At 50.4% G+C, this 23,284-nt stretch overlaps 1 protein-coding gene across 1 annotated transcript; it reads left to right on the top strand.

Annotated features, from left to right (window-relative positions):
- The first annotated feature begins 9,248 nt into the window (after positions 1–9,248).
- Positions 9,249–14,943, top strand: COPS7A (COP9 signalosome subunit 7A). Its single transcript, XM_024210993.3, has 8 exons — positions 9,249–9,337; positions 9,497–9,698; positions 10,310–10,385; positions 11,969–12,057; positions 12,131–12,333; positions 13,107–13,212; positions 14,241–14,392; positions 14,710–14,943. Exons 2-8 carry the CDS (start codon positions 9,537–9,539, stop codon positions 14,747–14,749), a joined length of 828 nt encoding a protein of 275 aa, XP_024066761.1. The 5' UTR covers positions 9,249–9,337; positions 9,497–9,536; the 3' UTR covers positions 14,750–14,943.
- The last annotated feature ends 8,341 nt before the right edge of the window (positions 14,944–23,284 follow it).

Below are 23,284 nucleotides of genomic sequence, written 5' to 3'. Positions count from 1 at the left end.
GGATTACACAGGAGACTTCCACAGGCCTCTTCCTTGTGTTAGCCCCACAGCTGCATGAAATGGAAGCAGAGAGGCAGCAGTACAATCTAGCACATGAGATGGGTGAGGGGTAGGGGTGCAGAGCTAGGACAGAGACAGGATCACGTAGCTAGGATGATGGAGCTGCCTGGCTTTATCTGACTAATAATGAAAGGCAGCAAGCATATCGGAGAGTGTGAGAGAAACGGATCAATAGAGAGATAAAACCTGAGATGGAAGGAGCAGGAGATAGGGGTAGGGGAGAGAGTTATAAAATGCTGCAATTCCTACATTCTATACCTGCTATTTATTCACTTTGTGCTGGTGGAAGGGACTGCACAAGATGTAAAGCAATGGTGAATTAGACCCAAATACAGAAACAGCGATAAGAGACAGATCTCTTGTTAATTCTGCCTTGTAACCTGACCACTGACAGCTCTTCCCCCTCCCTTTCTGTCTTCCTAGAAACTCTGTTCCCTCTATAGTCCTCACTACATGTGGTGTGTGGAGAGTGTCAGGAAACTGTTAACTCCAGTCCACAGATTCACAGCTTTCCCCAATAAAGTGACCCGCATGAGTCCAGTATGATGCTCAAAAGAGTCCCACTCACTTGCCTTGTCTACATTAGGAGTTTACAGTGAGATAGCTATGTCCATTAGCTTGCTCATTGTAAAAACACACCTTTTTTCTATCACAGACATGGCCCTAGTGAAGATATGCCCTTAACTGGGCTTTCTTCATGTTAAGCTAACTCGATTGAGCTTAACACAACTGAAAAAACACACTATTTTTGCCCATACCCGAAGTTAAACCACAAATACACCTCTACCTTGATATAATGCGACCTGATGTAACACGAATTCGAATATAACACGGTAAAGCAGTGCTCCGGGGAGGTGGGGCTGCGCACTCTGGTGGATCAAAGCAAGTTCGATATAACGCGGTTTCACCTATAACACGGTAAGATTTTTTGGCTTCCGAGGACAGCGTTATATCGAGGTAGAGGTGTATTTTTGTCCTTGAAAGTACATTTGCAGAGTGTCTAGATTAGCCCTTACAAATGTGTTAATTACCTCAATATAACTGGCAATCAATTAATTTGATGTAAAACCCTAGTGTAGGCATTCCCTGGGGGTGAGGAGCTCCGGGTGAGTTCCATTCCCACCTGTGTGCAGGGTGTATCATAATATATGGAATCACAATCCTTCTTCAACAGGAGGTATTTTGTAAAGAAAACAACTACAGACACAAACGGGCTTGCACATAGTTTGAGTTCCAACTTTGTCTCCCTTATTTACCAGGGCTGCACCCTTTCTGGAACTGTATACATACTGCAAGTAAATATATTTTAATATAGGAAGTAGGATCTAGTGAGCTAGACTGTAGGAATGTGTTGCTCCTTAATCATAAGCCTTGAAGAACGGCAAACTGTTCCCTTGGCAATGAGGCGGGAGTGACCTTGTTCTAGCGCCTATGTTTGGAAAACTTATTGGCAGCCTAATATCACCTTTGCAGCTGGCTTTTCACGCGCTTAAAAAATGAATTTATAATCTCATGCTCATGTATACTGCCTGCCTTCTAAATGGGCAAAAATGTAACCACTCAAATAAGTTGTAAACAAAGTAAAAAAATAATAAAAACCCCAAAAAAAGTTTTCCTAAAAGGCTTTTGCAAAAGGCTTAAAAAGCTCTCTAGCTACCAACAAACCTGGTGTTCTGTTTCCTTTCCTGCGTCGTCACCACAGCACTAGACCAGAGGGAACTTGGGCCTTTCAACATTAGAAAGTTGTACCAATTTAACTACGTACCAGTATTGCTAAAGTTGTACAACCCCTTTACTGTTACATTAGGCTGTGTCTACACTGCCACTTTCAGCACTAAAACTTTAGTCGTTCAGGGATGTGAAAAAACACCCCCCTGAGTGACAAAAGTTTTAGCACTGAAAAGCGCCAGTATAGACAGTGATTTGTTTGGGGTGGGGTTTTTTTAATCGCCGGGAGAGCTGTTCCCCGGTGATAAAGTGTGTCTACACTGCTCATGTCATAGCGCTGCCACGCTGTAACGTAGGCGGTGTAGACATACTCTTAGTATAGAGTTGCTTTATACTATACAAAAAAGGAAATAACTTTTATAGGTATAAATCATCTTTATACCAGTGTAACTATGTCCACACTATGGCTTTTATACTATAAACCAAACCTAAACCTAAATAGTTATACCTATGACACTTTCAAGTGTGGACCAGGCCCGGGAGCCAATAATCTGTTCCTGACCTTGTGAATGGAGGGGTCTAACTGTTACAAATGTAGCATCCCAACCAGAGTTTTAGGGGCAAACAACTTAATTAGTTTTAAGAGAGAGATGGACAAATTAAGGCCTGGTCTACACTAGGCGTTTATGTCGAATTTAGCGCCGTTACATCGAATAAACCCTGCACCCGTCCACACCACGAAGCTATTTAGTTCGACATAGAGGTCTCTTAAATTCGACTTCTGTACTCCTCCCCAACGAGGGGAGTAGCGCTAAATTCGACATGGCCATATCGAATTAGGCTAGGTGTGGATGGAAATCGACGGTAATAGCTCCGGGAGCTATCCCACAGTGCACCACTGTTGACGCTCTGGACAGCAGTCCGAGCTCGGATGCTCTGACCAGCCACACAGGAAAAGCCCTGGGAAAATTTGAATTCCTTTTCCTGTCTGGGCAGTTTGAATCTCATTTCCTGTTTGGACATCGTGGCGAGCTCAGCAGCACTGGCAACGATGCAGAGCTCTCCAGCAGAGATGGCCGTGCAATCTCAGACTAGAAAGAGGGCCCCAGCATGGACTGATCGGGAAGTCTTGGATCTCATCGCTGTGTGGGGAGATGAGTCCGTGCTTTCCGAGCTGTGCTCCAAAAGACGGAATGCAAAGATCTATGAGAAGATCTCTAAAGCCATGGCAGAGAGAGGATACAGCCGGGATGCAACGCAGTGGCGCGTGAAAATCAAGGAGCTGAGACAAGGCTACCAGAAGACCAAAGAGGCAAACGGACGCTCCGGAGCCCAGCCCCAGACATCCCGTTTCTACGAGGCACTGCATTCCATCCTAGGTGCGGCCGCCACCACTACCCCACCAGTGACCGTGGACTCTGAGGATGGGATATTGTCCACTGCCGGTTCCTCGGACATGTTAGCAGATGGGGAAGATGAGGAAGGAGATGAGGAGGACGAGGCAGTCGACAGCGCTTGCAACGCTGATTTCCCCGACAACCAGGATCTCTTCATCACCCTCACAGAGATCCTCTACCAACCGTCCCCAGCCGTTAACCCGGACACAGAATCAGGGGAAGGATCATCCAGTAAGTGTTTTAAACATCTAAACATTTATTTTTAACAGAACAGGAATGTTAACAATACCAACAATGGGTTTCTCATGATTAGTTTGCCCTAGGCGCTTAACGTTTCAGTCCCGGGCAGTGCAACTATTAAAAAAAAATCTAACAATGTCCGGTTTTGCATGATTGTTCTGCCCAAGCCGCTCTACTGTTTAGTCCCTGCCAGTGCAGCTACAGTAAAATGCGGTCTACATGTCCGGGGATAGAGCAGAAATCCTCCTGGGACATCTCGACGAAGCTCTCCTGGAGGTAATTGGAAAGCCTTTGCATCAGGTTCCTGGGGAGAGCGGCCTTATTGGGTCCTCCGTGGTATGAAACGTTTCTGCGCCAGGAGACAATCAAGTACTCCGGGATCATTGCCCTACAGAGCATGGCGGCATACGGCCCTGGTCTTTGCAGGCTTTCCCGAAGCATTCTTTCTTTATCACTGTCTGAGATCCTCATCAGGGTGATGTCGCTCATGGTGACCTGCTTTGAATTAGGTAGGGGAATGTTAGTATTGGGCCTGCTTGCCCGTTCCTTTACAGAACTGTAACCGCCAGTTTACAGCCACGCGGTGGAGGCGGGAGAGGGGCGGCATACAGGGATCTTTCCCTGGGACAGCCGCGAGGGGGTGGGACAGGGGCAGAGTTGATGCTTGCCGGATTGCTGGCGGCAGGGACTGGCATTGCTTTCAGTGTGAAAGGAGGCCAGTGCTACTATTAAAGTTTTAAGCGGCCACAAGTCTACGGCTTACCATGTCTGCCTGCTACACAAATTCCGGTGTCCTGCCCCGCTTCTCAGATCGGCAGTGCAAGACCCCAGGCACTGAATGCGAGGGCCGAAAATTCGACCGTGTCCAGAGTGCGCATGTGATAGGTGCTGTGCATGGTCTTGTTCACAGAGAAAGACTATGTTCTTTGTTCACAACTACATTTATCTTTCTGAGGAATTCACTCTCTTTTTCCCATTCCCACAGCCACATCTGCGACTGTCTCCCACCCCAGCCTGGCATCACACTCCCAGAGGCTAGCGCAGATTAGGCGGAGGAAGAAGAGGACGCGGGAGGACATGTTCTCGGAACTAATGGGCTGCTCCCGAGCCCAGGCAGCACAGCAGACCCAGTGGAGGGAGAACTTGTCCCAAATGCACCGGTCACACATGGAACGTGAGGAGAGGTGGCGGCAGGAAGACCAGCAGGCGACTCAAACGCTGCTTGGACTAATGAGGGAGCAAACGGACACGCTCCGGCGCCTTGTGGATGTTCTGCAGGAATGGAGGCAGGAGGACAGAGCCCCGCTGCAGTCTATCTGTAACCGCCCTCCCCCGCCACCAAGTCCCATACCCCCCTCACCCAAAGTCCAAAGAAGGAGGGGCGGCAGAGTCCGTGAAACCTCTCACTCCACCCCTGCAGACTGCTCTACTACTAGAAGGCTCTCATTCCCCAAAATTTGACAAGTCCTTTCCTTCCCGCCTCACACAAGCCCCCGTCCAAGTTTCACCCCGCAGTTTCATGTGTAGTTGATAATAAAATATACGTTTCTGTTAATTACTGTTTCCATCATGTTCTTTTGGAGGAGAGTCTGTCTGAAGGAGGGGAAGGGGGTTGGTAATTGGACAGGACAGTCACCTTTAGCAGGGTACAGAGGCGGGGGCAGATCCAGCAGCAGGGCACATACACAGTGCAGTGACTAGTTACCCTGGTCAGTCTGGGAGGTGGTTTTCATGTTCTGTGGGGGGAGGGGGGGGTTGATCTGTGACTTTGTGGCGGGGGAGGGCAGTTACAGATCTTATGCAGCGGTCCTTATCCTGGATCACAGAGCCACGCAGCAGGGGATCTGTAACCCTCCTCCCCCTGCCACAAAGTCACATAGCCCCCACATACACGCAGTCCCGATCAGGAGGGATGGCAGGCTCCGTTGAAACAACCAGTCCACCACTGCGGAGCCTGTCATTCCTGCAGTTTTGAAGCGTCATTTGCATCAGTACACTACACCCGCTCCCCACCACAGTCTGCGTCCCAGGTTTAAAACATTCCCGCGAAAACAGTAATAAAGAAAACGGTGTCCATTAACAAAATAGAAGTCATTTTATTTTTAAACGTGTGTTGGAAGGGAGTGAAGGGGGTATGTAACTGGAGAGGATAGTCAACATTAACTGGGTAAAGAAACGGGGTCAGGTTCAGCTTCTCTGTACACAAACTTAAAAGTCACAGGTTACCCTGCTCACTCAGGAACCTAGCTTTCAGAGCCTCCCGGAAGCACAGCGCGTCCCGCTGGGCTCTTCTAATCGCCCGGCTGTCTGGCTGGGTGTAATCAGAAGCCAGGCTATTTGCCTCAACCTCCCACCCCGCCATAAAGGTCTCCCCCTTGCTCTCACAGAGATTGTGGAGCACACAGCAAGCTGCTATAACAATGGGGATATTGGTTTCGCTGAAATCACAGCGAGTCAGTAAGCTTCTCCATCTCCCCTTGAGACGGCCAAAAGCACACTCCACCACCATTCTGCACTTGCTCAGCCGGTAGTTGAAGAGTTCTTTTTCAGTGTCCAGGGCGCCAGTATAGGGCTTCATGAGCCAGGGCATTAGCGGGTAGGCTGGGTCCCCGAGGATCACTGTAGGCATCTCCACATCCCCAAGAGTTATTTTGTGGTCCGGGAAGTAAATACCTTCCTGCAGCCGTCTAAACAGACCAGAGTTCCTGAAAACGCGAGCGTCATGAACCTTGCCCGGCCATCCGACGTTGATGTTTGTAAAACGTCCCCGATGGTCCACCAGTGCTTGCAGCACCATTGAAAAGTAGCCCTTTCTGTTAATGTACTGGCTGGCCTGGTGGTCCGGTCCCAGGATAGGGATGTGAGTTCCATCTATTGCCCCACCGCAGTTTGGGAATCCCATCGCGACGAAGCCATCTATGATGGCCTGCGCGTTTCCCAGGGTCACTACCTTTGAGAGCAGTACCTCAACGATTGCGTTGGCTACTTGCATCACAACAACCCCCACGGTAGATTTGCCCACGCCAAAGTGGTTCGCGACTGACCGGTAGCTGTCTGGCGTTGCAAGCTTCCAGAGGGCTATGGCCACTCGCTTCTGGACAGTCAGGGCTGCTCGCATCCGGGTGTCATTGCGCTTCAGGGCAGGGGACAGCAACTCACAAAGTTCCAGGAAAGTCCCCTTCCGCATGCGAAAGTTTCGCAGCCGCTGGGATTCATCCCAGACCTGCAGCACTATGCGGTCCCACCAGTCCGTGCTTGTTTCCCGGGCCCAGAATCGCCGTTCCACAACATCCACATGACCCATTGTCACCGTGATGTCCTCGGCGCTGGGTCCCGTGCTTTCTGACAGGCCTGTGCTACTCTCAGACTTCAGGCCCTCACCGCGGTGCCGTAGCCTCCTCGCCCGATTTATCTGCATCTGCCTCTGGGAAAGGTGGATGATAAGCTGCGAGGCGTTGACAACGGACACAACTGCAGCGATGGTCGCAGCGGGCTCCATGCTCGCAGTGCTGTGGCGTCCGCGCTGTCACTGACCAGAAAAGTGCGCGAACTGATTTCCCGCCGGCGATTTCAGGGAGGGAGGGAGGGCGGTAGTGACGGACGGATGACGACAGTTACCCAAAAGCACCCTCGACACATTTTTTTACCCATCAGGCATTGGCGGCTCGACCCAGAATTCCAATGGGACTGCGGGAACTGTGGGATAGCTGCCCACAGTGCACCGCTTCCAATGTCGACGCTTTCCCCGTTAGTGTGGACTCACAAAGTCGAATTACTGTCCTTAGTGTGGACACACACGTTCGACTTTGCAATATCGATTCCACATATTTGATTTAAGTGAAATCGAACTACTCTCGTAGTGTAGACATACCCTAAGAATGTGATGGGGTTGCTTGTGATGGGGGGGGAGGGGAGGGGATGAGTCTCATTAGCCCTAGGGCTCACTTCTGGTTTATCTCTTATCGCCCTAAAACTCCTGCTTCAGGATTTTAGCTGGCCGCTGGCAGGTTAAGGAAGAGATTCCCCCTCCTCCCATGTTTTCTGGGAGGGATTTTTTTAATCTCCTTCTTCCAAAACATCAGGGATAGCCATGGCTAAGAAGGGACATTGGACAGGGGGTCAGGGCTTTGAGGTGGTACCAAGCATTTTCTCTCTCAAGTGCTTGACTGCCTGGTTCTTCCTCACATGCTCAGGGTCTAACTGATCATCATATTTTGGGGTCAGGTGTTACCCGCACAAAATGATCTGTTACACACACTCTAGGCTAGGGCACCCACCTTTACCCTTCCATGGCCTCCTGGCATAACCCAGTTAATTTAGTCACCCTAACCTTTTCCCAGTTCCTAGGGCTCCAGGTATAAGTCACCTCTGTGGGCTCCAGGCTCTACCCCTCCATGGGTTCAGGGTATAACACTGATTCCCTATGGACTTAGGGCTCCACGGGTATACGAGGTCTTTTACCAGTGAAAGAGCCTTACACAGTAATATCCTTAACCTCTATTTATTAACAGTCACCAAAGCAGAACACACACTAAGCATGCAATGCTCACCACTCCCAATAAGGCAGATGAACTTTTCCTGCTGGCCAGTCAGGATCAGATCATCCGGGGACTCCAGCTTCTGCACGGTGTGATTGGCAGGGTGTTGAGGTCTGGCAGCTCTGATCTTGGGACTGTGTCCTGGAGTTGGTTCCAAAGAACTTCCTTTTGGACCTCAGTTTATATAGTGAAACTTGAGTCCTGCTTAGCTATACCTTAACCAATCATTTTACTAAAATATTACTAAACAATTTTCTAACCAATCCTAACATATTGTAAAACAATTCTTTAACCAATCATATCCCACCACCATAGTTCATTTATACCTAGCAAAATTAGTTATGTAATAGACAGAAACAATCAAAGAACCAGACAGAGGCCATACAGACAAAACAATAAAGAAGTAGGGATTTTGCAACCACCACTGTTGATAAGTGATTTCTTGCCACAGAATGCTATCAAACAAAGTTTTCCTTAACCATCTTAAGATCTGTTTCTTTATCTGTTGATGGTGGGTGCTATTAGGACAGGATTGTCTTCTTAACAGCCTGATATTACATTGTTTTAATGTAATTTAAATGGAATGTGAGGATGTGACTTTCTGCTTCTTGGCTCATGGCTACTGCTCTCCTAATATGGCTGCAGGAAAAGGCCTCAGCCTTACACAGGAAGGAATTTTCCCCCAGGTCAGATTGGCAGTGACCTTGGGTTTTTTTGTTATTGCCTTCCTCTGCAGCATGTGTGTGCAGGTCACTTGCCAGAATTTTCTGGGTATATGTCACTTAATCATTTCCCTGACATTGCAGGGCAATCGGGCACTGGTGCACCTTGGTCCCACTCCCTCCTATGCTCTGCCTGTGGCAAAAATAGTCTACTCTCTTGTGGGCTGTAATATTTTGGTTGTTTAGTTTAGTCTGCAGGTGCTCGGTGGTGTTGGTGGCCTGTGATATACAGAAGATGATCTGGTGGGCCCTTCTGGCCCTAACCTTTATGACTCCATGACTAGGCGTCAGGACGCCTGAGTTCTATTTCCTACTCTGGGGGTGGGTTGATGTCTGTCTCTGTTGTTCGGGAGAGGAGTTTTGGTGAATGGGGATTCATTACACTGGCTTTGCGAATCTCCTCGCGCTGCCTCCGCGGGCTGGGGCACATCCCGCAGCGGCGGTACAGCACCAGTGTCACTCAACCAGCCGCAGACACTCGACCAATGGCAGAGCGGCGGAGGCGGGACCAGAGAGGGAACGCAACTCCTCCTCTGCCTCCGTGGACAGGACCAATGAAGGAGGGCGGGGGGGAGAAGAGAAAGGTGTTGTGGGCGTGGTCTGGGACTCTATGACGTCAGAAACCCGGATGTGGCTTCTCTTGGGAGGCGGAGTACCATAGAGGAGGAAAAACAGCGCTAGGTGCGGGAGGCCCTGAGCTCCCCGCCGGCAGGTAGGAGCCTGACTGGGCGGTGCTCACGCGCCTCTCTGCCGCCCGGGGGCGGGCGCGTGGGGGCGGCCCCGCAGCGTCTGCTCTGCCCAGAGCCCTCCCGCCCCGCTCTAAGGCCCTGCCCCGGCCCTTTCTCCTCCCCCGCCCCGCTTGTCCCCGCAGCGCGTGGTGGGGCCGGGCCGGGCCGCGCTCGGCGGGTGGCATGGCAGCCGAGGTGAAAGTGACGGGGCAGAGCCAGGAGCAGCTCCTGTTGCTGGCCCGGTCGGCTCGCGGGGCGGCCCTGGTCAGCCTCATCCACCAGGTGCTGGAGGCGCCCGGCATCTACGTCTTCGGGGAGCTGCTGGATCTGCCCAACGTCCGAGAGGTGAGCGCCGGCCCCGGGGGCTCTGCGGGGGTTGTGCCGCAGGGGCTGGCGCGGGCAGGGTGCGCTGCCTTGCGGGAGGAGGGCCCCCAGGGCTCGGTGGCGCTGGCGGAGCTGGGCAAGGTCGCTTCTTTTCAGCCCAGTACAACGCTGGTTGGTCAGAATCCCTGGTGTTATCCCGGGAAACCGTAGCTCAGCCTGCTTCCATTGGTGCTGGGGCAGCTGCCGAACCCCTGGCTGGAAGTGGTTTCCATCCTATATAGGGTTTGGCTCTCAGCACCCCCACTATGCAAATAGTTCCAGTATCCCTGGCTGCTTCCCGAAATCTGCTCCTGCCGCTTTAGTAGGGTTTGTTTACAGTTTCCCTAAATGCTGTGCTTAGGGCTGTGTAGCTTGTTAAGCATCTGCCATTCCACCCCGGTGCAACTGCATTTTGGTGGGTAGCTGAATCAGTCACTGTTACCTAGATTGAAAAACACTTGCGGGCCTGTTGGGTGGAAAAAAGCAGGGAAATGGGATTTGTGTTAGATGTGCCCTGGAACTGGGGATAGGGGTTAGGTTGTGGTGTGCAAAGTTTCTTGCTGTTCGTATTGAGTGCTTTTTATCCCCTGCAGCTGGCTGAGAATGAGTTCTCCTCCGTCTTCCGTCTGCTCACCCTCTTCGCATACGGGACATTTGCTGATTATTTATGTACGTGCGTCATTCTCTTACAGTCCCCATAGCCTAGTGCTCCGGGATGTGGGCCAACACCTGCAGTTGTCTCCTAAGAAGCAGGAAAGGTGGATAGGATTGCCAACTTTCTAATTGCAGAAAACTTTACACCCCTGTTCTGCTCCTTCTTTGAGGACCTACCCCCTTCATTCCATCCCCCACCTCTGTCACTTGCTCTCCCCCCACATTTGCTCATTTTCACTGGGCTGGCTCAGGGGTTTGGGATGCAGGAGGGGGCTCTCGGCTGGGGCTGAGGGGCTTGGGTTATAGGAGTGGGCTATGGGCTAGGGCAGGGCGTTGGGGTGCGGGAGGGGGTGTGGGGTGTAGCCTCAGGTGGCTTCTAGCAAGCGGTGACATGTCACTCTGGCTCCCGGGGGAGGGGCGGCCAGGGGGCTCTGCGCGCTGCCCCCGCCCGTAGGTGCTGCCCCCACAGCTCCTTTAGAAATGGTTCCCAGCCAGTGGGAGCTGCGGAGCCCGTGCTCAGGGCTGAGGCAGCGCACAGAGTCCCCATGGCCACCCCTCCCCTATGAGCCAGAGGGACATGCTGGCCGCTTCCCGGGAGCCTGCCAACGCCGCCAACCGGACTTTTTGACTGGAGCTGTCAGGGTCCCATTTCGACCGGGTGGTCTGGTTTTAAAACTGACACCTGGCAACCCTAAAGGTGGACAGAGACTAAGGGGAAAAGGGGGAGCAAATGGCACAGGGGCTTCAGATGGACTAGAAACACAAAACAGGTCAGGGCAATTTTGGGGATGCAGAGGTCTTACATTCCAGAGCAGGGAGGGAATAGTTTTTCTTTCTCTACATCTCTGGAGAGACCCCACCTAGGATACTCCTCAGTACTGGACCCTTCAATCCCAGAAAGACAGTGACAAATTGGAGGGAGCTCAAAGAGCCACAGAAATCTCAGAGGGCAGAAGGGGTCCTGCAGGCACCATGGGCTGGTGGATAGGGCATTGACCTAGAACTCTGAAGATTGGGATTCTATTCTAGGCTCTGCTACTGGACTTGCTGTGTGACCTCAGGCAAGTCACTCTTCCTGTGTTGTGTCCCTTCCTACTCTTTGTTTATCTTGTCTATCTAGACTGGAAGTTCATTGTGACAGGAACTGTCTCTTACTATGTATGTGTATAGTGGCTAGCACAATGGGAGCCTGATCTTGTTTGGGGTTCTGGATACTACTGGAATACAAATAATAATACAGGGTTGAGTTCTGGGCAGAGATTCCGAGAGTTCAATCCTTCCATTTGGCTTCCTGGCTGTGGTGAGGGGGGTGTGTGTGGGTGGGGGGGGGTGTTATGATAACCATCTGCCAGTGGTTAGGGGTGTGAACCTTGTGGAGGAGAGGGGATTATTTAGGGATCACCAGAGGAGTAAGGAGAAGTTGAAGGAGCTCAGGAACACTTCCTCCATGCTGAGGGGTGTGTGAGCTTTAGGAGATGCCTTGCCGAGAAAAGGGTACATTAGAAGCTTTGAGAAATGGATGTGGGGCAAAGGACCCTGGGCCAGGGTGAGATAAGACATCTCCAGCTCTAACATCATGCTCTTTTCCCTGAGAGCAGCTGAAGCTGGGAACCTCCCTCCATTGAGCGAGGCTCAGAAGAACAAGCTGAGGCACCTGTCAGTGGTCACTCTGGCTGCCAAGATCAAGGTAATGGCTTCGTTCCCCCACTCCCCTTCTTCTTGGGATCACCCCATACTAACTACCTGTGCTTTCCCCACAGTGCATCCCCTATGCAGTGCTGCTGGAACAGTTGCAGCTGAAGAATGTGCGGCAGCTGGAGGACCTAGTGATTGAGGCCGTGTATGCAGATGTGCTGCGTGGGAGCCTGGACCAGCGTAATCAGCGTCTTGAGGTTGATTACAGTATCGGGCGAGACATCCGCAGGGAGGAGCTAAGCACCATCACCCGCACATTGCAGGAGTGGTGAGGAGGAAGCCCCCAAGGCCAGCCCTCTGTACACTCCTCCACCCCCGACTATAAGAGTAGTGATGAGCTTCTCCTAAGCCCTCTGCATACTGGCAGAGTGGTGAGAAGGCGCACACCCTGACACACTGAAGGAGTGATGAGGAAACATCTCCTAACTCCTCCTCCACACACACACACACACGTGCTACAGATGAGATGCTCACACCCCCAGTGTTGCAGGAGTGGTGAAGAGATTTCAAACCCCTGAAGTCACTGCAACACCCCTAATGCCCACATGCCGCAGGAATGCGACAACTCCAGCTTCAGGCAGCCCACAAAATCCCCTGATTTCTGCAGGTAGTGAGGAGACATCCCCAGATATGGGGGAGAATCTTCCAGGTTCTCCTGTGTGCTGCTGGAAGAGCGCAGGGGGACTGTAACCTTCTCAAAGTTCCTTTTGGTGACAAGGGGTTCCCCCCAGCTTACTTTGAAATTCACTGGGCTAAATCTGCCCTCTAACCCTGAGCTCCCAACATCCCTTCAGTGATTTAACCCTCCTAGCCCTGCCATCATTCCCACTGCAGCCTGCCTTCCTCCCTCATTTTCCTTACTGGGGGCTTACTGCTCCTATGCCCTTCCTTATCAGATGCATTCATCTCCTCCTAAACACTTGTTGATGTTCTCAAGTGTAGCTGTATGTAGGCAGAGTACCTGTGCCATCTCCTGTTTCCCCACTGCAGTGCCTTTGTGTGGAACTGTCCAGCCTGCTCAGCTTTGTCTCTCCTCTGCAGGTGCCTAGGCTGTGAGGTTGTCCTGTCGGGGATTGAGGAGCAGGTTAGCCGAGCCAACCAACATAAAGAACAACAGCTGGGCCTAAAGCAGCAGATAGAGAGTGAGGTGAGTGTGCTGATGCAGAACAGCCAGTTCCCCTGATCTGGGTCTGGATTGGAATCAGTGCCCTACAGATGAAAGGCCTTATAGTTCATACTTGAGCCAGGCCTTATAGTCCATACCTCTTCATTAAGGCTGCAAATTTGTCATGGAAGTCATGGATTCTGTGACTTTTTGTGACCTCCGTCACTTCTGCAGTGGGCAGTGTGCCTGGCTCAGGGGCAGCTGGGGCAGCTCAGGCAGCCCCTGTGCCAGTCACGCCGGCCACTGCTGGGGCAGTCTCAGGCCACCGCACCCTTCCCCCTCCACTCCTCACCCCACCCAAGCAGCGGCATAGTTTGGGTGTGGGAGGAGGCAGGGGGTTGGGGCATGGGCTGGGGTGAGGCAGGCTCTCGGTGGCACTTACCTGTGGGGCTTCCTGGAAGCGGCGACATCCCCTTTGCTCAGCTGCTAGGCGGAGGCGTGGCCAGTCAGCTCTGCGTGCTGCCTCCGCTTGCAGTCACTGCCCCCACAGCTCCCATTGGCCACGGTTCCCAGCCAATGAAAGTTGCGAAGCCAGTGCTCTGGGTGGAGGCCACCTGTCTGTGCCCCCCAGTGGTGGTCCCGGGCCGCCTGCCTGCACTCCCAGCAGGGGTCCTGGGCCGCTCGCTGCCTCCCTCCCACAGCACCCCTGGGCACCCCCAGTCCTCCCTCCCCCCCCCCCACCCTCCAAAAAAAGTTTTATTCTGGGGTATATAGTAAAAGTTATGGACGGGTCACGGGCCATTAATTTTTGTTTACTGCCTGTAACCTGTCCGTGACTTTTACTGAAAATACTCGTGACTAAAACATAGCCTTACTCTTCATCAGGACCCTCTGGAAGCTCATGCATGAGGAGGGTCATTGTGCAGCGAGACACTACCCCATACTACAGAGCTCTCAAAGGCTGCTATGATATTTCTCTTTATTTGTTGACATATATTGCAAACTTAACTCTAGTTTAACATGGCTTTTCCTTGAGAATGTCCTTTGTTCTTGCTTTCCAACCCTGGCAGGTGGCAAATCTGAAGAAGACAATTAAAGTGACGACAGCAGCAGCTGCAGCAGCCACATCTCAGGATCCAGAGCAGCATCTGACAGAGCTCAGGGAGCCAGCTCCTGGCACCAACCAGCGCCAGACCAGCAAGAAAGCTTCTAAAGCCAAAGGGTGAGGAGCAGCCGCAGCTGAGCATGACCCCTCTCCATGTGTATTCGGGGGGGAGTCTCTGGGGCCTTTGTTTCAGGGCAATAACTCTTCCTTCACACACATACTATGGCAGGCTTAGTGCCAGCGGAGCCCTGCACCCCAATCATCCGGAGTGAATCTCTGAGATCCTCGATTTGAGGCAATACACCTCCTTTGTGGTAGCATCCATCCCCATCTGAGAATCACAGCCACTTCTTCTCATGTGCCTTGGGCGAGGATGTGGGGGTGAGTCCATGGGCCTCTTGCTCCATTCTGAGACTTTGTTTCTTTCTCTGCAGGCTCCGGGGCAGCGCAAAGATCTGGTCTAAATCAAACTAGCTGGATCTCTGAACTCCTGGGAGGGTGAGAGGGAGAAAGCAGGGTTAAAAAGCAGGTGTCCTGAGTATGACATTTCTCTACTCATCCCCAGCATCTGTCTGTCCAACTAGTTCTTCTGCACGTTCGTTCTTTCCCATCTGCTCTGTTCCCTCTCTCCTCCATCCCCTAGCAATCTCTCCCGTTCCTCTGTTGCCATCTCTTACCACCTCAGCTCTTCTGTTCCACGTCTCTCTTGCCCTGTCCTTTGACAGGTAAATTTAAAGAGCCATAGGACTAACTCCGTTTCAGTCACTTTAGCACCAGAATATCATGGAAGCCTGGAAGGAACTTGTACTGGTGCTCAGCAGCCATTTTGGCTCTGTGGGATCCTGGAACAATTTTGCTCCAGAGTGTAGCTGCCATCTTGATTTTGTTCTTTGTTTTGCTGGGTGGGGATGGATGGTTTTTGTGGGGGATTGTTTAAAGAAATATATATATATATAATCTACATATATATTAAAAAAACCAATAAAAGGTAGATCTGTGCACATATCTATATAAACTTTCCCTCCTGAGGTGTTGTCTCACTATGTTGGGGGAAGTTTGATGCAGATGCCTGAAATCCCAAAGCAGCCAATGGTAGTGGAGAGGACCACCTCCTATTGGCAGAGATGGGGTAAGGGACCCAACTGGAATTTGTTTTCCATCCAGTGCAAGAAATGGAGAGAGACTTCCTAATACCTTGGGGGATTTGCGGTGGGGATAGGGTGTCAGAGAGGCCCTTGCCTCTCGTTCCCCAGCTGAGGGGGCAGTGCACTTTTTCAGCAGGGTGAGTCACTCATCCATGGCTGTAAAATCAGCAGTGCTCCTGTTCCTGCATATATAATTGAGGATGGGGAAGAGAACATTCTCTTTCATGGATCCCATAGACTGACCTTGGAAACAGGGAAGGATTAATAGATTGGTAATTTATTCCGACGTGCATAACAGAGGCAATAGGATTTCTGCATGTGATTCCTGCATCAAGTCAGTAACTTCTGGTTGATCTAAACCATATTAATTGCCCCAAAACTTTAACATACAGTTGAAGCTTCCCAGCAGTGTCTTATGTCCTCCCAGAATGTCTAGTCTACCCACATCGTACCTTTGAAAACCAGGAAATAGTGTGTACCTTGACTCTTCATCTCCGCAACTGTCCCTGATATCTATCCCCACCCCAGAGCTGGCAATAGCCACTGCGGGTATGTCTACGCTACAAAATTAGGTCAATTTTATAGAAGTTGATTTTTACACAATCGACTGTATAAAAATCGATTTCTATGTCCCCACTAAGCGCATTAAGTTGGCGGAGTGCACCCTCACTACCGTGGCAAGCATCGACTCACGGAGGAGCGGTGCACTGTGGGAAGCTATCCCACAGTCTCCGCTGCCCAGTGGAATTATGGGTTAAGGTCCCAATGCCTGAGGAGGCAAAAACATTGTCGCAGGTGGTTTTGGGTACATGTCGTCACTCTCCCCTCCCTCCCTCCCTCCTTCCGTGAAAGCAACTGCAGACAATCATTTTGCGCCTTTTTGCCTGGGTTACCCGTGCAGACGCCATAGCACGGCAAGCATGGGGCCTGCTGTTGTAAACACCTCACGCATTATACTGCAGTATGTGCAGAACCTGGCTAAGAGACAGCAGCATGAGGATGATTGTGATGAGGACATGGACACAGACATTCCTGAAAGCACAGGCTGTGGCAATTGGGACATCATGGCGGCAGTGGGGCTGGTTAATACAGTGGAATGCCGATTCTGGGCCCGGCAAACAAGCACAAACTGATGGGACTGCATAGTGTTGCAGGTATGGGATGATTCCCAGTGGCTGCGAAACTTTCGCATGCGTAAGGCTACATTCCTGGAACTCTGTGAGTTGCTTTCCCCTGCCAGGAAGCACAGGAATACCAAGATGAGAGCTGCCCTGACAGTTGAGAAGCGAGTGGTGATAGAACTGTGGAAGCTTGCAATGCCTGACTGCTACCGGTCAGTCGGGCATCAATTTGGAGTGGGCAAATCTACTGTGGGGACTGCTGTGATTCAAGTAGCCAATGCAATCACTGACATTCTGCTATCAAGGGTAGTGACTCTGGGAAAGGTGCAGGTCATACTGGATGGTTTTGCTGCAATGAGTTTCTCTAACTGTGGTGGGGCAATAGATGGAACGCATATCCTCATCTTGGCACCAGACCACCTTGCCAACCGGTACTTAAACCGCAAGGGGTACTTCTCAATGGTGCTGCAAGCACTGGTGGATCATAAGGGCCATTTCACCAACATCAGCGTGGGATGGCCAGGAAAGGTACATGACACTCGCATCTTTAGGAACCCCGGGCTGTTTGAGCAGCTGCAAGAAGGGACTTACTTCCCAGACCAGAAAATTACCATTGGGGATGTTGAAATGCCCATAGTTATCCTGGAGACCTAGCCTGCTCCTTGCTCCTATGGCTCATGAAGCTATACACAGGCAGCCTGGACAGTAGTCAGGAGCAGTTCAACTATAGGCTGAGCAAGTGCCTTTGGACATTTAAAAGCTCGCTGGCACTGTTTGCTGACTAGGTTAGACCTCAGCACAACCAATATTCCCATTGTTATTACTGCTTGCTGTATGCTCCATAATACCTGTGAGAGTAAGGGGAGATGTTTATGGGGGGGTGGGAGGTTGAGGCAAATCACCTGGCTGCCAGTTTTGAACAGCCAGACACGAGGGCACTTAGAAGAGCACAGGTAGGCACGCTGCGCATCAGAGAGGCTTTGAAAACTAGTTTCATGACTGGCTAGTCTAGGGTGTGATAGTTGTATGTGTTTCTCCTTGATGCAAACCTGCCCCCTTTGATTTTTAACTCCCTGTAAGCCAACTACCCTCCCCCCCTTCGATCATACCTGGCAAAGGAAATAGTCACTATTGTTTTGAAACCATGCATTCTTTCTTAATTTAAAAAAAAGAAAAAAAAGGAAAAAAAAGGAGAGAACTAATAAGGTATCCTGGGTGGGGTGGGGGAGGAGGGAAGGACCAGGCCACATTGCTTATTGTAGCTACACTACAACTCAAAACTGTTTGAATGACAGCCTTCTGTTGCTTGGGCCTTCCTCTGGAGTGTAGTGGCTAGGTACCTGGAGCCGCCCCCCCACCCCGCGTTCTTGGGCATCTGGGTGAGGAGGATATGGAACTTGGTGAGGAGGGCAGGCGGTTTTACAGTGGATGCAGTGGCGGTCTGTGCTCTTGTTGGCTTTCCTGCGGCTCCACCAGAGGCCAGAGCATGTCTGTTTGCTTCCCCCATTAGCTTCAGCAGTGCATCCTGCCTCTTCTCATCGCAGTCACTTAATACTTTCCTGGACTCTGCCACTGAATGCCTCCATGCATTCAGCTGTGCCCTATCAGTGTGGGAGGACTGCATGAGCTCAGAAAACATGTCATCACGAGTGCGGGGTTATTTTTTTTTTTTGCCTTCTAATCTGCGATAACCTCAGGGACGGAGATGATGGGGGAACATAGAAACATTTGCACCTGTGGGGGGGATAAAAAGGGAGAGTAAAATTTAAGATGATGCATTTCTGAGAACAAAAGGGAGACTCTTTCACAGTGAAGCAAGCAATTCACAGCAGACAGCATATGTGCTTTAGGTACAAGGTTGCATTTTGCCTTTTATATTGAGCGCCTGCCAGTATGGTGATATCACACACGGCTGGGCAACAGAATTTGGTTTCCAGGCAGCCATGGTAAGCCAAAGGGTACATGGGTTTGGCTTCTAACACCTTGTTAACATGTGGGAATGTTTTCAAACTGCAGCAGCCTCCTTTCCCATGGCCAACACAACTGGCATTGTTTGCTATTTAAAAGGAGGGGCTGTGGTTTTCAGGTGGATGTGCAGCACACCCCTCCCCTCCGTGTGGCTATTTGGGATGATCCCTTCACACCCCCACCGCCCGCTGTGTGGCTATTCTCAGGGATGATTCTTTTTAGCCAAGCACAAACAGCTCAGCATAAATGGGGTCCTTTTACTGTTCCCTTACAAAAATTACCCTATTTCAACCAGGTGACAATGAATGATATATCTCTCCTAAAGCTAACACAGAAAGATATAGACCGAATGTTGCTTGAATGCGACTAAAACCCAGGACCATTCGCTGCCATACTTTGTGCTGCAATGATTCCAGACTACTTGCTACTGGCTTGGTAAAGTGTCCTACCGTGGAGGCTGAAATAAGGCAGCCCTCCCCAGAAACCTTCTGCAAAGGCTTTCAGAATACCTCCAGGAGAGCTTCATGGAGATGTCCCTGGATGATTCCCACTCCATTCCCAGACACGTTAACCGACTTTTCCAATAGTTGTACTGGCCGCGAATGCATCCCAAGTCTTCAGGGCAAATCAAACATTAAACACTATTGCGTTTAAACCCTGTACTGTAGTTACAAATGTGCACTCACCAGAGGGGACTTCTCTGCCTTCAGGGTTGGGGATCCCACCTTGGGAGGGTATTGGCTCCAGGGTGATGAAAAGGTCCTGGCAGCCGGGGAAAACTGCTTCACCGCTTGTCTGCTGTGCATTCTCCTCCTCGTCTTCCTTATCCACAAAATCCTCCTCCGTGTTGCGTGAGACTCCCCCCTTGCAGTTGTCCACGGACAGTGGTGGGGTAGTGGTAGGGTCCCCCCCTAGAATGCCATGCAGCTGATCATTGAAGTGGCATGTATGGGGCTCTGACCCAGAGCGACTGTTTGCCTCCTTTGTCTTTTGGTAGGCTTGCCTGAGCTCTTTGATTTTTGTGTGGCACTGCTGTGTGTCCTTGTTGTAGCCTCTGTCCATCATGCCCTGTGCCATTTTGGCATATATATTAGCATTTCTTCTTTTTGATCAGAGTTTGGCCTGCACAGATTCTTCTCCCCATACAGCAATCAGATCCAGTGTCTCCCGTTCACTCCATGCTGGAGCTCGTTTGCAATTCTGGGGAGACTGCATGGTCACCTTTGCTGCTGAGCTCGCCACGCTGACCAAACAGGAAATGAAATTCAAAAGTTCCCGGGGCTTTTCCTGTGTACCTGGCTAGTGCATCGGAGTTGAAAGCGCTGTCCAAAGCGGTCACATTAGAGCACTCTGGGATAGCTCCCGGAGGCCAATAATGTCGATTTGCGACCGCACTACCCCAAATTCGACCCAGCAAGGTTGATTTTAGCGCTGCTTCCCTTGCTGGGGAGGAGTACAGAAATCGATTTTAAGAGCCCTTTAGGTCAATGGAATGGGGTTGCTTGTGTAGACGCATTCATTATAAAATCGATCTAACAGCTAAATTCGACCTAACCCTGTAGTAGTAGGTGTTAGACTTTTTTCTACAGTGCCACATGCTCTGTTCCCAAAGTGCCCTTACAGAAAACTGGACAGAGTGGTAGCATGTTTGTTGAAGGATGCCTCAACACGCCAACAAAGACAGCACAGTTAAGATTGTGGTTTCCTGGCTTTCAGAGGTTTGAGTGTAGCTGAACACCATGTTCTGGAAATGTGTGAGGTATATGCAGGCAATCTTAACTTTGCATGAATGAAGTTGTGCGGCAGTGAATTTCCTTGGGTTTTGGTTTGCTTAATTTGTCAGCACCCTGTGTACCACAACTCAGCTCTCCCCCTCCACTGCTTCTGGCTCCCTGGTAATGAGTAATCCAGCTGAAAAAGATACTAGGTGGATGTTAGTCTCATCACTGCCCCAGCATCACATCCTAGTCTCCCATCCCTGCCTGTCCAGCACAGCCTGGTCCTCCCTGCTCAGCCTTCCTCCCCAAAGTTTGGGGAGCCAGGTAGAGGATGCAGGGACTAACATGGAGTCAGTGGGAGCATGTTTTGAAGAGGGACAGAAATAGGGAGATATGGATGGGGGGGGGTAGCTGAACCCTCCCACCCACACATGATACCACCTGCACTGTTCTGACCTCCCCTCTCCCCCTAGAAGCAGCAGCAGCACCAGCACCAAGGGGAATGGTTATATTTTGGTCACAATACTATGCACCAAATTGTTGCAGGAAGGGACTCTGGCAGACAAGTAGGTGGCATTAAGGGTAACCTTATGGGGTGCTAAGCTGCCTCAAAATTGTACCCACCCACATCACATTCCCAGAAGAACTCCTTGGTGGCCCCGGTTACCAAACATGAGGCATAGCACAGACATCTCCCAAGAAGAGAATTCAAATTCCTGGTCCTTAGACTTGAGTAATGCCTGCTCCCCTAAACCACCAGGCAAGTGCATTACTGAGGCTTTGTCTACATGGGGAGAAACTGACTGATACAGTTTTTTTTAAATAGACTATTCCAATGTAGCTCTTATAGTATAAATTAGCTATCCAAGACTAACTCCCTTGTGTGGACACACTATTCTGGAATAACTACTCCACTTCCCCCAATCACTTTTATTTCAGACTAGACTATCCACATGGATTCCAGAATAGCTATGCCGGTGAATTACCTTGCATAGCCAGCCCCTTGGTGTGTCATACATAAAGGAGTTTGGGAGTTGTCTGTAGAACTGGGAAGAGGTGCTAAATCATTTGTAGTGCAAAAACATATTGAAATACTGGGTTTCCAAATTTGAGCTTGGTATCACTGAATAGCTGAGCTCCAGGCAGTCCAATTATATAAATTTCATGAGGGTCAGAGCTACACTTTTTCCTTTACTCTGTGCAAAAAAAAAAAAGTTATAAGAAGGTGAAAATTTGAAAAGCAGCTCAATCTGGGGATATATAAGAAACTGGAGAAATGGTCTGAAGTAAATAGAATGAAAGTCAATAAGGACAAATGCAAAGTACTCCACTTAGGAAGGAACAATCAGTTGCACACATACAAAATGGGAAATGACTGCGTAGGAAGGAATACTGCAGAAAGGGATCGGGGGGTCATAGTGGAGTACTGCAGAAAGGGATCGGGGGGTCATAGTGGATTACAAGCTAAATATGAGTCAGTGTAACAGTTGCAAAAAAAAAAAAAAAAAAAACGAACATCATTCTGGGATGTATTCGCAGGAATGTTGTAAGCAAGACACAAGTAGTAATTCTTCTGTTCTACTCCATGCTGATTAGGCCTCAAATAGAGTAGTGTGTCCAGTTCTGGATGCCACATTTCAGAGAAAGTCCAGAGAAGAGCAACAAAAATGACTAAAGGTCTAGAAAACATGACCTATGAGGGAAGATTGAGAAAATTGGGTTTGTTTAGGCTGGAGAAGAGAAGACTGAGGGGGGGACACAACAGTTTTCAAGTACATAAAAGGTTATTACATGGAGGAGGGAGAAAAATTGTTCTCTTTAACCTCTGAGGATAGGACAAGACGCAATGGGCTTAAATTGCGGCAAGGGAGGTTTAGGCTGGACATTAGGAAAAACTTCCTAACTGTCAGGGTGGTTAAGCACTGGAATAAATTGCTTAGGGAGGTTGTGGAATCCACATCTTTGTAGATTTTTAAGAGCAGATTAGACAAACACCTGTCAGGGATGGTCTGGATCAGTGGTCCCCAACGCAGTGCCCGCGGGCGCCATGGCACCCGCAGGGGCATTTATGTGCGCCCATCTAGTGCCCAGCAGGGGAGAGAAGCCGCAGCCCCGCGCCTGATGGGGAGAGAGAACTCAGGCTGCGGGCGCGGTGTTCTCTGTTCCCGGCAGGTGCGGGGCCCGCCTAGTGCCCAACAGGGGAAAGAAGCTGCGACCCCACGCCTGCCGGGGACAGAGAACTCCGGGGCTGCCGGCATCGGTGTTCTCGGTCCCAGGCAGGCGCGGAGCCACGGCTTAAGCCGGAGAGAAGCCGCGGCCCCACGCCTGCCGGGGACAGACAACTCCGGGGCTGCCGGCTGTGGGTGCCGGTGTTCTCAGTCCCAGGCAGGCGCAGGGCCGTGGCTTAAGCCGGAGAGAAGCCACGGCCCCGCGCCTGCTGGAGACAGAGTACTCCGGGGCTGTGGGCACCGGTGTTCTCTGTCCTCGCGGCTTCTCTCTGGATTAATATATTATGTAATATTAAATATGATTTTTTTTGTATTATTTAATGTACAAATACAAAATAAGCCTTGAAAAATTGTTGGCGCCTGCCACACTCTTCTGAAAACATGAATGTGCTACTGGCCACAAAAAGGTTGGGGACCACTGGTCTGGATAAATAGTCTTGCCTTTGATTGCAGGGGACTGGACTAGAATACCTCTTGAAGTCCCTTCCAGTCCTATGATTCTATGAAACCTTGAATAAAATGGCATTACACATGCACCTCAAAGTTTGCCTCACCCCTGTTGTGATGCACACACTTTCAAGACAATTTCCTTATGCAAATTTCAGAGCAATTTGATTATTAAAAGCAGCTTCTTTTTGGAGACCTGAATCTCAGGACCCTCCCTGAACCAATTGACTTAAAATTTGCATCACTAACTCTGCAACTAACTCTGATAAGGCAAAGCAATTTTCAAAACAATCTGAATATGTGTGTAGATTTTAGAGAGTATTTTGAAATTTCAGCTCTTAAAAAGCTCTGCTCAACATTAAAAATGGTTCACCAGTAAGAA

Source organism: Terrapene carolina, unplaced genomic scaffold (assembly GCF_002925995.2).
Source record: "Terrapene carolina triunguis isolate 2854851 unplaced genomic scaffold, T_m_triunguis-2.0 Scaffold740, whole genome shotgun sequence".
Taxonomy (NCBI): domain Eukaryota; kingdom Metazoa; phylum Chordata; order Testudines; family Emydidae; genus Terrapene; species Terrapene triunguis.
Note: the sequence above shows the minus strand (reverse complement) of the source record. Positions and strands in the feature narration are given on the sequence as shown.